The sequence below is a fragment of the Sciurus carolinensis genome, chromosome 15 (assembly GCF_902686445.1).
Source record: "Sciurus carolinensis chromosome 15, mSciCar1.2, whole genome shotgun sequence".
Classification (NCBI taxonomy): domain Eukaryota; kingdom Metazoa; phylum Chordata; class Mammalia; order Rodentia; family Sciuridae; genus Sciurus; species Sciurus carolinensis.
In genome coordinates this window covers 8,599,206-8,617,142 of record NC_062227.1, presented here as the reverse complement: position 1 = coordinate 8,617,142, position 17,937 = coordinate 8,599,206, and the positions used below count along the sequence as shown (strand labels likewise).

At 46.6% G+C, this 17,937-nt stretch overlaps 1 protein-coding gene across 1 annotated transcript in view; it reads left to right on the top strand.

Moving 5' to 3' along the window:
* Ippk (inositol-pentakisphosphate 2-kinase) overlaps positions 1 to 17,937 on the top strand; it is a 51,668-nt gene that overhangs the window by 16,713 nt on the left and 17,018 nt on the right. The window contains exons 5-10 of the mRNA XM_047526105.1: positions 603 to 724; positions 2,543 to 2,632; positions 10,133 to 10,191; positions 12,344 to 12,416; positions 15,262 to 15,535; positions 17,540 to 17,690. Of these exons, the coding sequence (XP_047382061.1) occupies positions 603 to 724; positions 2,543 to 2,632; positions 10,133 to 10,191; positions 12,344 to 12,416; positions 15,262 to 15,535; positions 17,540 to 17,690 (769 nt within the window). The remainder of the gene's footprint in view (positions 1 to 602; positions 725 to 2,542; positions 2,633 to 10,132; positions 10,192 to 12,343; positions 12,417 to 15,261; positions 15,536 to 17,539; positions 17,691 to 17,937) is intronic.

Here is a 17,937-nt window from a genome sequence, read left to right as displayed (position 1 = left end):
GATGGAGGGTGGGGGGCCATCCCCAGGCCAACCTCACTTCTAACAATTGCACATTTAGGGTCCCCCAAGGCCATTCTTAGGGTTGATAATTGACTGAAAGGACCCCAGGTCTCTCTGTTACATTCATGGTTAAGGTTTATTACATTGAAAGGATTAAGGAGGAAACCAACAAGGTAAGAGCACAGAGGCAGTGATGGGGAGAGTCCCATGGGCCCTCTTCCACAGGGCACGTGGGCAGCACCTATTCTCTTCGTGAGGATCTGGGCTAGTACACCAGGGTTGCCACTGGGAAAGCTCATGGCCTTGGTGTCCAAGGCAAGACGGGGCTGACTGCCTGACTTGGCCTCCAGCTCCTCCAGGGTGGAGAGCACGTGACCCAAGGCCTGCCATGAACCACTTTGTTACTATGATGCATCTCAAAGCACCCAGGTAAAGATGAGCCTCTCCTTGGACTCAGTGTGACCTCTAAGTGTCTTTGGAGCCAACATGAAGGTGGGCCTGTCTTGGGTGAGGCTGACCCTCCCTCACAGGATTCTTTCCAGTGACTCAGGGCTAACTGTCTCTCCTACTGACCTTCAGGTGTGACTCTTGCTGTCTTCCAGAGTCTCGTTGTGACAAGGACCTGGACACTCTCAGTGGTTATGCTATGTGCCTTCCCAACTTAACCAGACTTCAGACCTACCGTTTTGCAGAGCACCGGCCAATTCTGTGTGTAGAGATCAAGGTGAACTCAGGGAGGAGATTGATGTGGGCAGGGGAAAAGTTGGCCTCAGACTATGAGGCCATGAGGTGTCTGCCTCAAGTATGTGTATGACCCCTTCACAGGAGCTTGGTTTGCTTCTCTGTCCTATTGCTGAAAGCTCAGTCCTTGTCCCCACTACCAGTCCCATTAAGGGCATGGTTTTGAGAAAAAAGGAAAAAGGTTTATTGCTTTCCTAGCAGAGAAGAAACACAGGAGACTTATGTCCCAAAGGCTGTGATTCTGCCCATCAGCAGGAACAGGGGTCTTTTAAAGAGGTAAATCAAAGTGACATACCATGTCTTCTCTGGAGTTGTAATTCACTTGTTAATTTGGGAAATAGTCATTTCTGAAATCTCCTGGTACCATCTGCAAAGTCTGGATTACTTCGTTCCGATGGTGGGTGTATACTCGAGGACCGATAAATCTGCCTAAAATGGAGAAGAAAGGTAATCCTGTTTTCTCTGAGATTAGGGAGGGGGAGAGAGGAAGAGAAAGAAACATGTGCATTTTAAAAATAAGCTATAGTGGCAGAGCAGCAAGGGCTATATTCAAAGCATAAAGTGGACCACTGTTACACTTTCAGAGCTGTTTCCTGCATCCCACATCTCTCCCAGTGAGAATGCCCGCCTTGGGTCCTTTCTACAACTCCAGGACCCCAGTTTTAGGCTCCTTCCTGGGTGCTGACAGTGCCCTGCACACCTGGCTGGGGCAAGCCCATGTTGAGGCTCACCAGGGGAAAGCAGGTTGCGTCACATGTCATTTTCCTTGGACTACATTGTGTTGAGCTCCTCCACTTTCCTCCCTCCCTCTTCAGCTGCTTTAGCGGTTGCCAGCTGCTGAGGACCAGTCCAGGGTTCCCTTTAGACTGGAAACTGCATCCTGCACAGGAAGGACTTTCCCATAGGCCCAGTGGCTGGTGTGTCATGTCTAGGAATCCTGGATTTTTAGTCTGGGGCAGGCAGTAGGGGTTGGAAAAGGACCAGGGCCCCCTTGCTTTACTGCCCATATTAAGAGTGACTGCCCAAGCCTCCTAGAAAGTCTTTTTAATATATAGTATTTAGTTGTAGGTGGACACAATACTTTTATTTTTATATGGTGCTGAGGATTGAACAAGGGCCTCACTTGTGCTAGGCAGGCGCTCTACCACTGAGCCACAACCCCAGCCCCCGAGGAAGCCTTTTCGTACATCTGTCTATTTCTGTCACCTCTCTCTTTCCTCCCTACCTCTGAGGCAGTGATCTCTGGGTCACGCCTTTGGCATGAGCACTTGTGCCACATGACCCTGAGCACTTTATCCTCAGCCAAATTCTCTAGCACCCAACTGAGCACAGGCCTTTGTGTTGCATGTGCTCAGAGGACACAGTTTTTAGAAGGCAGCTGAATTCCCTGATGTTTTGCAAGCTAGCAATCAGCTATCCAATGGGTGCCTTCAGGCCATGGACTAGTGTCAGCAGGAACAATGGTTCTGCTTCTTGGAGCTGGGAGTCCCGGGTCCATCTCTACAACTTCTCATCTGCATTCCATAATGAAAGCACAAAGCTGCTCTGTTATGCTCTTGTTCAGCCAGTATAGAGCCAGTGTTCCCAGTGGGAATGCTAGCCTTGGGTCCTCTGGAGGCTGAGACAAATTTGTATGATGTGGCAGGGAAGTGTCAATCCCCCTGGGAGCTAAAAATGGAAAGTTTCTGGGGCTATTTCTACCTGACACCTATCACTCTTGATCATCTCAGTGGCTTGTGTGTTTAGAGTTATGTGATTTCTCCCTAAACATTGTTTTCTTCCTTATTTGCTTATTTTACAGCCAAAATGTGGGTTTATTCCTTTCTCCAGTGATGTTACCCATGAGATGAAGCATAAGGTGTGTCGCTACTGCATGCACCAGCACCTCAAGGTGAGAAGAGCTGATGGCCAGGTTGCAGGAGGGCTGCATGCAGGGCATCTGAGCCCCTGGTGGGGCCGGGGGGCAGGGGGACACCCTGGAGTTTCAGAAGAGTAAAAGAAAATGTGGATATTTCCTGTTGACTTTTCATTTTACAAGTAATTCATGTTCACTTTTTTCTTAAGATATAATCCACAGACCATTAAGATTCTCTTAACTAATTTAGTGGGTTTTACTCTTTCACAAGGTTATGCAATGGCCGCTTCTATCTTCAGAACATTTTCATCACCTTGAGAAGAAACCTGTCTGTATTAGCAGTCACTTTCCATCCCCCACTCTTGCACGCTTCTGCCAACCACCAGTCTCCTCTCTGTCTCTGTGGGTTTCTCTATTTTGGAATTTCATGGTGGACTCATATAGTAATATGCCTTCTGTGGTTGGATTTTTTTCACTTTGCATCAATTTTTTGAAGTTGATCTGTGTTGAAGCATGTCAGAACTTCTTTCCTTTTCTGGCTTCTTTATTCATAACAATATTCCATACAGTATTCCATTGTATGAATGTACCACATTTGGTTTATTCATCTACTGAACAGAATTCCAACGTGGATCATTTTTCACCTTTGACTATTATGAATGGTGCTGCTATGAACACCGTGTACACATACTTGTTTGAGACCCTGTTTTCAATCTCTTGGATAGAGTCCTAGGAATGGAATTTTAGAGTTGTACAGTAATCCTGTACTTAACTTTGAGTGAAAAACCAAACTCTTTCCTCTCTCTCTCTCTCTCTCTTTCTCGATTGAACCCAGGGGCACTTAGCCACTGAGCCACATCCCCAGTCCTTTTTATTTTTTATTTTGAGACAGAGTCTCACTAAGTTGCTTAGGACCTTGCTAAAGTGCTAAGGGTGATTTCAAACTTATGATCCTCCTACCTCACCCTCTTGAGCTATCTTTGATCTTTTTTGAGATATTGTTTTAAAAAATATTTTTAACTGTAGATGGCACAATACTTTTGTTTTTATGTGGTGCTAAGGATTGAACCCAGTGCCTCACACATGCTAGGCAAGCACTGTACCACTGAGCCACAACCCCAGCCAGGATAAATTTTGTGTACGATATTAGGTTAAGTGCCCAACTTAAGTCTTCTACATATAGATATCTGATTTTCCCAGCACCTGTAGAAAGACTGTCCTTGTATCCAAATAATGGTCTTGCCACCCTTTTTGAAAACCTTTTGGCCATGTAGGTGAAGGTTTATTTCTGGGCTCTCTTCTGTTTCTGGTCTACATGACTATTGTTATACCAGTATCAACTTTTTTATTACTGTAGATTTGTAATATATTTTGAAATTAGGAAGTGGGGTGCTTCTAGCTTCTTTTTCAAGATTGTTTTGGCTACATGGGGCCTCTTACTGTTACATATGAATTTTCATTTCTGAGAAAAAATGCTATTGGAATTTTGACAAATTGCGTGAATCGAGATCATTTGGATAGGATTACTGTCTTAACAGTATTGGCTCACAATCTATGAACACAGTATGTTTTTTTCCTTTACTTGTATCTTCTTTAATTTGTTTCAACATTATAGTTTTCAGTACTTTGTCTAAGTTTCTGGGTATTTTATTCTTTTTGGAATATTGTAAATGTTATTGTGAATGGAATTGCTCCCTTAATTTCTTTTACAGATTGTTCACTGCTGGTGTATAGAACCACTAGTGGCTTTTATATTTTTTTTTCTTGGTACTAGGGATTGAACCCAGTACTGCTCTGCAGCTGAGCTACAAACCGCCCCCCTCCCCAAGCTATTTTGAGACAGGGTTTCACCAAGTTGTCAAGGCTGGCTTTGAACTTGCAATCCTCTTGCCTCAGCCTCCAGAATCGCTGAGATTACAGGCTTGTGCCACCACGTATGGCCACTATATGTTGATCCTAAAACCTGGAAATTTGCTTTTTTTTTTTTTTTTTGGTGGATCTTTTTGAGTTCTCTATATGAGTATCATTCATGAATTTCCATCAATTTCAGTATCTTCAGCTTGTCAGCTTCTAAAGGAATCCCTCTGGGATTTTGATAGTCCAGGAAGTACAACCATCTTAACAATATTAATACTCTGTGAGCATAGGATATCTTTGCATTTTTGTGGGTGCTTAATTTCTTTTAATGATGTTTTATAATTTTCCATATATGAATCTTTTACTTTTGTTATGTTTATTCCTAAGTTTTCTATTCTTTTGGGTGCCAATTCAGGGGAATTCATTTTCAGATTGCTCATTGCTAATGCATAAAAATATTATGGATTTCACCACAATTTAAAAAATAATGTGTATTTTAAAATTCATGAGGTGAAATACTTCTAACATAAGATTTATCATCGTAACCATTAAACGCAGTGTCCAGTGGCATTAAACACATTCACGTTGTTGTATAACTTTCACCACCATTCTTTCCAGAACTTTTTTCACATTGCAACACTGCTACCCAGTGTCCATTAAACAATAATTCCCCATTTCCCTCCTCCCTAGCTCTTTTGCAAATACCACTTTACTTTTTGTCTCTATGAATGTTAGTACTGTAGATACATAATGTAAGTGGAGTCATACATACAGTATTTGTCTTCTTGATGACTGGCATATATTCCTTAGCATAATATTCTCAAAGTTCATCCATATTGTAGCATGTGTCAGATTATGTCCTTTTTAAGGTCGAATAATAATGTTCCATTATGTTTGTTCCATGTTTTGCTTATCCATTTGCCCATCAGTTGGTACCTGGGTCACTTTCACTGATTGCCTGCTTTCAGTTCTAGTTGTGTATACAATCAGAAGTAGGATTGCTAGATCATATGGCGATTCTACTTTTAATTATGAGGAACTGCTATAGTATTTTTCATTGTGGCTGCACCATTTTACATTCCCATCAGCAATGCTCCAGGGTTCCAGTTTCCCCACAATTTTGTCAACACTTGTTATTTATTTATTTATTTCATAGTAGCCATCCTAATGGGTGTGAGGTAAGAAATACAATTGCTTGTTGTTTACTGGTTTTGTATCCTGTTGCCTAGCTGAATTTCATTTGCTCTAATTTTTTTGTGTGTGTAGATTCTTAGAATCATTTGTGTGTATGATCAGATCATTTCCACATAGAGATGGTGTTCCTTCTTTCTTTCCAACCTGGAATAACCTCTTTTTCTTCCCTACTTACATAGACTAGAACTTGTATTAGTGTTGTATAGGAGTATTGAGAATGGACATACTTGTATTGTTTCTGATCTTAGGGAGAAAGCTTTTAGTCTTCATCATTGAAAGTGTACAGTTTGCTGGGGGTTTTCGTAGCTGTTCTTTTTTTTAAAGTCCTTAAAGATACTGAATTTTGTGAGATGCTTGCTTTGTGTCTGTTGAGATAATCATGATATTCTGAAGTGTATTTGTTCTTTCTATTAATTTGGTGTTGCATTGATCTTCATTAAGTTGGTCCATTTTTGCATTTCTGGGATAATTCCCACTTGATCATGATATGTAATTCCTTTAATATGCTGAATTCACTTCTCTAGTTTTTGCTGAGAAGTTGTGAACCATAAAGGATACTGGTATGTAGTTTTCTATGCTAGTGATGCCCCTGACTTTGGTCATAACTGGCTTCAAAGAACGAGTTATTGTTTCCTTCTCTACATTCTTCAGTTTTTCTTGAAGAGTTTGAATAGTGGTGTTTATTCTTTAAATGTTTGGTAGAATGCACTTGTGAAGCCATCTGGTCTTGGGTTTTTTACGTCACAATTTTTTTTTTTTTTTTTTTTTTTTTTTTTTTTGGGTACTGAGTCAGTCTCTTGTTATCTGTCTGCAGAGATTCTATTTATTGAGTCAGTTTTTTTTTTTTTTAATTGCTGTTGCCTAGGAGGTAGTTTCAACTCCCAAGGGGAGTGTGTGTGTTTAATGGACACAGTGGCTTTTTTTATTTATATGTGGTGCTGAGGATGGAACTCAGTGCCCAACACGTGCTAGGCACATGCTCTGCCACTGAGCTACATTCCTAGCTCCTCGAGTCAGTTTTGTGTGTTGCTGGGAATTTGTCCATTTTGTCTAATTTGTTGGCATACAATTGATCATAGTATTCCTTTATAATTCTTTATCTCTGCAGCGTTGGCAGTATTATCCCTTGTTCAGTCTTGACTTTAGTAACTTGAGTTCTCTCATTTTGTGGCCTAGAAGATTGTGTCATATTTAATTTTTCATAGAATTAACTTTTGGTTTTGTTCATTTTCTCTATTTTATCATCTATTTTCTGCTTTACTTATCTCCACTATAATCTTTACTGTTTCCTTCCCTCTGCTTTGGGTGTCATTTATTCTTTTTTCAGTATCTTAAGGTAAGAAGTTAGGCTATTATTTTTGAGACTTTCTTCTTTTTATTAGAGAAGTTTACAACTATCAGTTTCCCTCTAAGCACTGTAAGTTTTGGCATTGTGTGTTTTCATTTTTTTATCTCATTTTCTGATTTCCCTTTTGAGTTCCACTTTGATCCATTGGTGATTAAAAATATTTCCTTTTCCCATATTTGCTATTGATTTCTAATTTCACTTCACTGAGTTGGAGAACATGGTGTGGTTTCACTCTTTTTAAATTTATTGAGGCTTGTTTTGTGGTTTAATTTACGGCTTGTTCTTGAGAATGTTTCTTGTGTGCCTGAGTGGAATGTTGAAAGAGTGTGCTGTTTATAGGTGTGTTTGACTTACAGTGTTGCTCACGTCTTATTCTTCCTATTGATTTCCTTTTTAAATTTGTGGCTCTGGGAATCAAATCCAGGATCTCACACTGGGCAGGTGTTCTACTATTGAGGTACATCCCCTGTCCTGTTTACTTTTTTTTTTTTTTTTTTTTAATTTGAGATAGGATTTCACTGAGTTGCTGAGGTTGACCTCAAACTTATTTTCCTCCTTCCTTAACTTCCCTGTAGCTGGGATTATAGGCATATACCACTATGCTTAGCTACTTACATTTTTCAGTAACAGAATTTAAAATTCTATTTTTGTATTAGGTTCCTTTTTGTAATTTTTAGTTCTTTATTGATATTTTCTATTTAAGACATCGTTTCCCTTGTTTCCTTTAATTCATTTTCCCTGACTTTCTTTAGCTCTAATTGTATTTAAAATAGTTTATTTAAATCTTTGTCTAGTATGTCTAATGTCTGGGCTTCCTCAGGGACAGTCTTATCGATTGCTTTTTTTCTTTGCATATGGGCCATTCATTACATGTTTTGTGATTATTTGTTAAAAAGGGTCATTGTAAATAATATAGTGTGGCCACTCTGGAAATTAGATTCTCCCCCCTTTCCAGAATTTTTTTTTAATTGCTTCTGCTCATATTGTTACTGTTTGTTAAGTGACTTTCCTGTGCTTATTTTGTGAAGTCTGTACTTGTCATGTATGGTCCTTGAAGTCTGTACTTGGTTAGCTTACTGGGAAGTTAATTTTCTGATAGACATTTTCTTCAATGCCTAGATCCAGTAAGTCTCCCAGTCTTTTCCAAGAGACTCTTGTGTGTGTTGAAGCCCACTAAACTTAACTCAGCACGACGGTGGACAATTCTGCCTTAGTCTTCACTTCACAGAGCCTCATATCAGTTCAGGAAAGAGTGGAGGGCCTTTTCAGATCTCTCCTGAACCCGTTCTTAGCTTACTTGTTTGCCAGGGATATGTTGGAGCTGCTCAAAACTTCTCTGTACATCTCCTTACTCAGCTTTTTCTTTTTTTCTGGTACCAGGGATTGAACCCAGGGGCATTTAACCCCTGAGCCACATCCCCAGGCCTTTTTTATTTTTTATTTAGAGACAGGTTTTTCCTGAGTTGCTTAGGGCCTTGCTAAGTTACTGAAGCTGGTTTTGAACTTGTGATCCTCTTGCCTCAACCTCCCAAGTTGCTGGGATTATAGGCATGCACCACCATACCCTGGTAGCTTTTTCCTTTTTAGCTTTATGTTAGCCTGTTTGTCCCAACTGTTTTCACCATCCCAGGAAGTTGTGAAGTTAAATAATTGCCTCTAAATATTTTTGACAAATGCCCCTAGGAAGAGGCTTCTGCACTGGGGGAGCTCTGAATCAGGTCAGTAGACACCACCTTGCAAATGAAATCTTCCTAGAATCCACAGACAGGCTAGATAATGACGGTCCTCTGGGACCTCTAGCTTTGGAGGTGCACCTGCCCTGTTCTACTCCCTCTGTGGCTGCCAGACTTGGTTTTCACTGTGATTGTGGGAGTTAGTTTCCATGGTTCCCTTGGAGCTAGAGATAGGGAGATGGGAATAGGGTGGTTCAAGTGCCAAAAAGTACTCGTTCTTGCTTAGATTTGGCTGATTTTCTTGAATAATTGTTCCCTGGATTGTTGTAAACCTCTGGTCAGTTTCCAGAGTTCCAAAATTTTTGATTCTGACAATTTTTGCTAGTTTTCTCCTGTAAAAACTAGTTTATGTGGTAGGTTTTGAAGAAATCTTTTCCATTATGAAGCAATACCTGGTCATGTGATTTATAAAATAGGACATCATATGAATTTGGCCACCTGCCTTTCCAGGTAATTCATATTGTCAGTTTATACAACTTTCCAAACTTTTTCTTGTGGCACCAAAATGTGCATATTTTTCAAGGGCAAAAAAAGTGATGTCTTTCTTTTCACATGTTCTAATGTTTGAGTGTATGTGTGCATACACTGATAAGGTGAAATTGGATCATGCTATATGTACTTCTGCCAAACCTTTTTTTTCTCATTAATATAACTCTTGAAGATTATTTGTTGTGTATTCTTTAAGGCCTTTGCAATGTATATTTGGATGTATAGATGTATAAACACTTTTTTAAAAGAAAAATGACATCATATTGTATGCATCATTCTGCCAATTGAACAGAGCCCTGCCTCTTTCCGGGAATGGGTGCATATCATGTATTCATTCCTTCATTCAGCAGGTTGCTTGCTGTATGCTGACCCACTGAGTGGGTTATTTAGTCCTTTCTCTGCTCATGACTCTTGGTTTCAGGGTTTTGCTGTTACTGATGGTCTGCAGTGAACATTTTATCCTTACACCTTTTTGTCCTGAGCTAGTTTTTCAGAACTTCTTTTAGATTTATCAAGTCAGGGGCATGCACATTTTAAATTTTGATTACTACCACAGAAGGTTGTCAATTTATCTTCCCACTGGAGATATGAAATTACTTAACAACACCCTCTCCGTTACTGGGCATTATAATTTTAAAGAGTTATCAATCTCATTACCAAAAGTGAGCCCTGTAACTTTCATGTGCTTGCTGCTTTCTTCTCTGCTCCCTGAAGGACTGGACTTGTGGTCACCTTACTCTCAGAAATGGGTGAACGTTTCCTTGCATGCAGGTCAAGTGGCTCCCTCCCTCAAAGGTGTACCTGGACCCTTTCCTGGACAAGTCTGCAGCCACCCTAACCTCTGGGTTTCACTTATGTTGATCTGTGCAGTCACAAACACCCAGTCATTTGCTGCCCTCATTGGTGTTTTCACAGGTAGCCACGGGGAAGTGGAAGCAGATAAGTAAATACTGTCCCCTTGATCTCTACTCAGGGTAAGAGACACTTCTCATTTGCCCTCCAGAGGTGGGGTTGGTGACCCACTTGGGGATATCCTGAGTGACGGGTCCTGAGGGGTTCTGTGAAGTGTTGGTGGGGGTATCTTGTGAGGTGGGAACTCGGGGGCGTTCTGCTAGTGTCAACAGTGAGGTGGGAGCAGCTAGACGGGTGTTGTGAGGATGGTGGGAATATTCTGTGGACTGGGAACTGGGGGCCTCTTCTTTGAGATGAGGAGGATGGGGTATTATGCGAGGGTGTATTCTGTGAGGTGTTGACCGTGGGAGGTAGTCTGGGGTGGTGGTGTTTGGGGTCTCTGAGGTATTCACAGTGGGGGTATTCTATCAGGAGGGGGTGGTGGATGGTGTGAGGTGGAACTGGGGTCTCCGCTCTTGCCTTGTCCTCAATGTCTGAGAAACCCTGGGCTTAGGGATTTGGGTGTTGGGCTTTGTCCTTCTGCTCACAGTTTGAGGTAGCCACCAGATTTGTCTTCCACTCATGCCAGAAAATAGCCAGTGCTAAGTCTTCACCCCCACCCGTGTAGACCCTCCTAGGCTGGTCATTTACACTGTTGGCCTCCTGCTTGTCTACATGCATCGAAAAGGCTGAGGCTCCAAAAGCAACTTCTGTCCTGGCAAGTTGACCTCCTCTGCCCACCCTGGCCCTGCAGCTGTGCTGGACATGCAGTGTGCACAGCTTGTGTGCAGCACATGGCTCAGTCCTGGCCCTTCAAGGTTAGGAAGGTATGGTGACCACCAACTAGTGGGGATCCATCCAGCCGCAGGGACTGCAAGGGCAGCAGTCAGGTACGAAGGACAAGGGTGGCGGGAGAAGACTGGCAAAGTGAGTGCTGAGGCAGGGCCTGTGGTACCTGTGTCTCACAGTGGCACCCTCCCCAGCCCTGCCGCGCTCAGGCTGGTCCACAGTTCCGAGAGTAGGCTGACCTCAGGGCAGTGTGTGAGCCTGCACTGTCCTTTCTGATGAGCCTAGGCCCCTTTCCAACCTCGTCTTCCCTCCTTGGGACCCTGGCTAGTGCAGGGCTGTGTTGGCTTCTTCCTTTGCCTCCCACCCTCTCTCTGCCCACCTGTGTCCCCTGCGCAAGTGCTCAGTTGTGCAGGTGCTCAGCACTGACTCCCAGCACACTGTGTTTCTGGTCACTGCCTCGGGACGTTTGGTTGGATGCTATTGCAAACTTTCCAAAACAAAGACATTTTTTAAAGTTAAAAAGTCCAAAATGAAGTATTAAGTGTGCCAGGAAATGTGCCGTTTTTTCATGTGGGCATCGGGCAACAGAGCATTTACTGGGAATCATCCCCACCCCAAGGCTGTGAGGTGGTTTTTGTTTTCGTTTTAAATGTGCTGTGGGAGAACCCAGGACCTTGTGCATGCCAGCAAGTGCTCTACCGCTGAGCTGCACTCCCAGCCAAAGCCATGCATTTTGAAACAGTTATTGATAAAGGTCATTGTTGAGAATTTGTAACTTAACAAAACTTAAGCCTTCCCTGGAATGTACAGAATGTGGCCTTTCTAGAGCTGGCTGCGGGTGGGGGGCTTTGATGCTTGCTGGCCTGCTCTCCCATGGTGGGTGGTGACCTTTGGACAGGGCTCAGCATCCTTACGTGGGATGGTTTGCCTCCAAACTCACTGTGGGAGTGAGGAGCTGGGGGTGGGTGGTTAGGGACAGTGGGAAGAGGCCTGGGAGTTGGGCAGTAGGCTGAGGTCTCTGGTTAAATGAGGGGCAGAGGGCGGGGAAAGTCCCTGCCCTGGGCTCCCAGGAGGTCAGAGCTTGAGGGGTCCCAGGACTCCTGCCCCTCTCTGGCTCCATGCTCTCCCCAGTGACCTATCACGTGTCTCATGCTACCCTGAATGCCTGCTCCAGCTTTGGAAGCTGCAGTGGAGGAGCAGGACTAGGGACACACACTGGCGGACCCTGGCTTCCTGTTCCTCTGCCTCAGCTGGGGTTGCTCACATCTGGAGTCGGGGTCAAGCCCCCGCTTCGCATATGTGCACAGGGCTGTGTTGGGGGAGGACGCTGTTGGACTTATCCAGGCTCTGGGTTTCCCATCTAAGCTGGGAACCATGTGCTAGGGCGTGTGGAGATCAGGTTTATTCCTGCCGCCATTAAAGCGTGTCAACACTTGCTCCATTTAGAAACAAGCAGAGGATGCACTTTGCCCTGAAGAGCTTGCTGCAGGAGGCGCAGAACAACCTGAAGATATTTAAGGTGAGAGCTGCTTCCCCTTCTGGGTGGTTCTGAGGTGAATCCACTGAACTCGCTTCCTGGCCACAGGTTCAGTGAGCACACAGATGGGAACATCTGGGCCAGGCTGCCTCAGGCCCAGCCCTGCGGGTCTGACGGTGCCTTGAGTCCTCATTCCCCTGCCATATACACAGATCCCAGCCCCAGGCACTTCCTGTTTTTTAGCCTCGGTCCATAAGCACAGCATTCAGGTGACCCTGGGTTGTCTGTGTCCTGGGGTGGGTGACATGTCTCTACCTCCTCTGAGGTGTCAGTGGGCGCACACTGGACAAAGACATATCTGGCACTGTCCCAGGTGTCCTCCTGAGTCTGTGGTCCATGCTGCTCAGGTGGCAACAAGAACGGGGCCACTGACTGCACAGGTCATGGTGACTGCCTAAGTCAGATTCTCTTGTGGTAAGCTAAGTACCAACTGCCATGTCGGCCTCCTGTGTGCCTTTGTTCCCAGTTCATTTAGGGACCTTGTAATTTGGGGAGCTCCTTGTTGAAAAGCAGATTCCCCAGGTCTTATAGTTCTGACTGTCCCTGCCCTGACAGCCTAGGGGACAAGGGAACATTGGCCATTAGTATAGCTGCCTGCAGTTCCTTGTTGCCGTATGGGCTGGTGGCCTAGCCTGCTGCTAGCAGTGTGGTCCACAGGAGGAGGAGCGGGTGGGACTGAAAGAGGAGGGCGTGAGGTCAGGGGCAGGGCTGGTCTGGGTAGCAGGTGGGGGCTGTGCCCATGTTGGAAAAGGGTCCCCGAGGTCTCCCCTGCCATGGCCCTGACCTGTAGGAGCTGAACCTCAGACAGCCATTGCAGGTGCTCGACCTGCATGAAGCAGGGCTGACTGTGGGCCTCCCGACCCCCGGTTTTGGTCTAGGAAAGGTGATCGGTGGCTGGAAGCCCTTTCTCTTGCTGCTGTGTGGCCTGTATCTTTGAGAATTGTCAGGACAGCCTGACCTTGACCCATTTCCCTTATCTCAGAAATCCCACTGCCCTGCATGCTGGCCAGAGTCATCACCTTTATTCTCTGCCTCCACCTTCCCAAATCCAGAAAAAAGGACATATTTCAGAGGCAGATTTTATTTTTGATTCTTCTCAAGGACTCAAGGATTTAAATCCTAAAGATAATTGCCTTCTTTTTGGGTATTTAAAGCCCTCAGTGAGGCTGGTGTTTCTGACCCCCATCAGGCCCACGCTCAGGGTATCTGCTGCCTCGTAAAATTCGACATGGAAAAATCTAGATATGAGGGAATAGTTCACAGAGAGATGAAGGGAAGCGAGATGGATGAAGTGAGAGGACACAACACAGTAAGCAAGCACCACCAGCTCTTGAGAGCAGCTCTTTCTGACCCTGAACCTGCACTGCCCTCCAGCTCTGCTGGCCAACCCAGCAAGAGAGAGAACTCCCAAAGCCCTGGTGTTCCAGGTGTGGAGCTGCAGTCTGGGTCCTGGTTGGTGACCCTGCACCGGGCGCTTGTGATGAGAGGCATTGATTGGGGCCTACAGGGTGTGGATACTGTCAGAGAGGCACCACCATGCTGCGTAGGGCATTGGCTCTGCCAAATGCCCTGAGGCCCTCGAGCAGCTGGATTCCCACACTCACATTGGCCTTCAAATCTAATACCCTGATGCTGGGTGGAGAGGCTCTGCTTTGGAGTCCCTCAGCCACTATGACTAGCTTCACTGGACACAGGTGGCCCTGTCCCTGATGTCAGCTGGCCACACCTTTGACCCCGTTTCTGGCTGCCTTCCCTTGTCTACTGCCCAGTTATCCCTGTCATTAAGAGTGTGGACACCCAAACAGGTGCTCCCAGAAAGGCATCCATGCAGTGGGGGAGGAGAGCCTGCCCATGCCCTGGAGGCAGGGTTGCCCTCTGAGCTAACAAACCTAGCCTGTGCCATGCTCTCGGGGTCTGAGGCCAGGGGTGCGAGGGCAGCATAGCTGGATCTGGCTGGAGGTCTTATCTGAAGGCTTGTAGGAGCTGATGGCCTTATTTCCTCCTGCATGGGACTCCAGGGCTGCTCTGTGGCTGCTGTTTTGTGAGGAAAGAGCGGGACAAAAGCCCAGCACCTTTGGTAATGTGGCCTTGTGGGTGTCCTGCTGTTGCCTCTGGGCACGCTGAGCAGACCCCATGTGGAGAGAACTCCAGGGGTGGAGCCTCCTGGGCTCTCCCAGAGTGCTCCTTGCACTTACACAGACGAAGCCTAAGCTTCAGGGCCCTCTTCCTGCTCTTGGGGTCGGCTGTGGCTTGGGCCTTCCCCAGGCATTTCCTATGTCCTATAAAAGCCCCCACGTTGGGCACTGCCCTTGCCCTCGGAACCTCCAGATCTAACAGTGGTGCCAAAGGAGCTTCTTTGTTGGACTCTGGGGGAAAGGCAGGGCAGTCTCGAGTGTGAAGGTTTCACCTGGGGTCTTGCTTCTGAAACTTGGGAGTTCCAGCGCCAGGGTTGCCCTGGGATCTCATTTTGTCAACGCCTCAACCACTACTCAGGCGCTCAAGAAATGGGCTGTTGCCTTTGGGAAATTGTTGCTTTGTGCTGTTTGCTCGGGTCTTCTAGACGTGCTCTGTGTTTGTTGTCTGTCAGATTAGGGCACGGGTCTTCAGTTTTTGAACTTTTCTTCCTTTCCAGGTTCAGTGGGATTTCCCTCTTGGTTGATGACACAGCACATGAGGGCAGGTTTCCCAGAGGCCAGAGTGCAGCAGCCCCGTGGGGCGCATCCCAAACACTGGGGCCGTCTGCTGTGCCTCCCCTTCCCCCTGCAGGAACCGAGGTTTTTACTAGCTGTGGGATCCATGTCTCCCTCTCTCTTTTTCCTGCCTGAAGAATGGTGAGCTGATTTATGGCTGTGGCGATGCCCGGAGCCCCGTGGCTGACTGGAGGGAGCTCGCACACCACCTGAAGCCCTTCTTCTTTCCTTCCAATGGCCTGGCCAGTGGGCCCCACTGCACGCGAGCTGTGATCCGGGAGCTGGTACATGTCATCACACGGGTGCTACTGAGCAGCTCGGACAAGGGGCGGGTCAGCGCACTGAGGCCTGGGCTCTGGGGCCCACGTGTCTGTGAGGCCAGCCCTTTCAGCAGGAGCCTGCGCCGCCAAGGTAGGACCTGGCCTTCCTTGGGTGTGATGTGGGGGGTCCACAGGGGGCCTTAGGACTCTCCGTTCCCAGTGGGCAGCTGTGTGGAGGTGGAAAAACCAACTCAGTGGCCCTGTTAGGCATCATGGAACATCTTGGGAGTTGTCTGGTTGATCAGGATTCTCCAGGGTGGCTCTGCTGTTGATGCCCAGTAGAGACTACCTGTCTCTCCTTTTAGCTGGTTTTGTAAAAATTGTAGGACAAGTTTGGGATGTAGGGTTTTTCCCTGGAATACATCCATGTGTTTGTGTTTGCAGTATTTTTTTTTTTAAATAATTGTAGATGGACACGACACCTTTGTTTTATTTATTTATTTATTTATATGTGGTGCTGAGGATCGAACCCAGTGCCTCACACGTGCTAGGCAAGCACCTACCACTGAGCCACAACCCCGGCCCTGCAGAATGGTTTTGACTCCATTATCCCTTTGATCCTCATTGTAACTCCGGGGGAAGGGTTTCTGCAGCCTGTTCCTTTCCTGAGGAGAACCGAGGCCAGGAGTCCTACAGGGCTGGACCTGAGCACTGGGGTGAGGACACACTCTCGCCTGGGGCTTGTGGGTCCAGGCTGCCTTCCTCAGAGGTGGGAGGGAGCTGAGTCAGGCCTGGCCACGGAGGCATGTTGTGACGGATTCTCATGAGTGGGGTCACGTGCCCCATGGGAGGCCACAGACCTGCGGAGAGTTGAAGATGGCTCCTGTGCGAACAGAAACCCCCTCGGCTTTGCCTGCCTTGCTGCCCCCTGTCGAATTTTTCTTACCATAGATGAATTTTGTGGGTATTTTTTTTGTTACAAAAGTGATTCCTTATTGTTTTAGAAAATTTTGTTAGAATTTCTGGGTGCTGTAGAATGTGTCTGGAAGGACAGATGGCTGCCAGCCACTGGAATGGTCTGGGGGCTTCCAGGGGAGGCTCCCTGATGCCTAGGTTTCCTCCCAGACCTTTGGACACTTAGGTGCAACAGGCATCCACTCCAGATGCTCAGTATTTCCTTCCACGTGTTGTTTTTTTCTTATTTAACATAAATCTCTATCAACAAGTGTATTTTTTTCTACTCGCATTGCCCTTGCGTTGTGGTAGGTGGTCACCGTCATCTCTCACACCTCCTTGAGAGGCACATGAGCCTCTGCCCCGACCTCGCCGGCAGGTGTGTCCCGAAGGGGATCCTGATGCAGGATCTGCAGCTCTTCCCTGCATGGATGTTTCCTACCCTCTTTTCACCTGTAGGGGTTCTTTCTGGGAGATGGTGCCACCCCCCCCACCACCCCCAACCCCCGCTTCCCAGTGTGGGAGGTAGAGTGGGATCTGGCATGTCCCTGGATTGGGCGGCAATTGTATTTAGCAGTGTCAGCATACACCAGTGTTGAATGGAGTTTTGTTTACTTGTTGGTCCCTATGAGGACGTGTCCTTGTCGGTGGCTTTGACCACTGTTTCTGGCTCGGCATGGCCAGTTCTGAGCTTTGCTCTGAGGGCAGCCAGGCTTCACCCCTTCTCAGTGTGAATTTGTGGCTCTCAACTCTGGAGACAGGGTCTCGGTTGTCCTTTGTGGCCTCTCAGATTTGGGAGTGTCAGCGTGATCTTTTGCAGTTCTGGACCTTATCTTACTTAGAAGGAGACTTGTCTCTAAGCTTAATCATGAGGATTTCTGGGGCGAGTGTGATGGATGTTAGTGGATGCTCTGCGGAGGAGAGGTGTGTCTGGAGAGCACAGGCGCAGAGTGAAATGCTCAGTTCTCTCCTTCACCCCTGCGCTGGTGTGGCCAGTATGGTTTGAGCATGTTCTGGCCCCACAGCTCTGAGGTGGGCGTGGCGTCTGCCCTCAGCGCCAGGCAGGGTCCAGTCCTCACCGGTGATGGTGACCCACAGTTGAGCCCAGGGTGGACCCTGCAGTCTGCACCAGCCTGTCTCCCTCCATGGTCTTCAGTCTGATAATAAACCTGCTCTCGTTTTCCCCTAATGTTCTTGGTAGGAAAAAACACCCCAGAGCGCTCGGGGTTACCGAAGGGCTGTCTTCTGTACAAAACCCTCCAGGTGCAGATGTTGGACCTTCTGGACATCGAGGGCCTCTACCCTCTGTACAACCGGATTGAGCGGTATCTGGAGGAGTTTCCTGAGCAGAGGTGAGGCTGGATATGAGGGAGGCTACGGTGGGCCAGGGCCAAGGTCTCCCCAGTTCAAGGATAGAACGAGCCACCTGGTGCCTGGCTCCAGGAGGACAATGCCTACTGGCCTCCTCCCCTTGCACCCAAGTGCCATAACCTGGCTGGGAATGTGGTACCTTGTGAGGAGAAACCCAGGTGCATGAGATTACTGGTTTTACTAACTAGATCAGTGGTTTTTCTTTTACTATCTCTTTGCAGTAAAAGA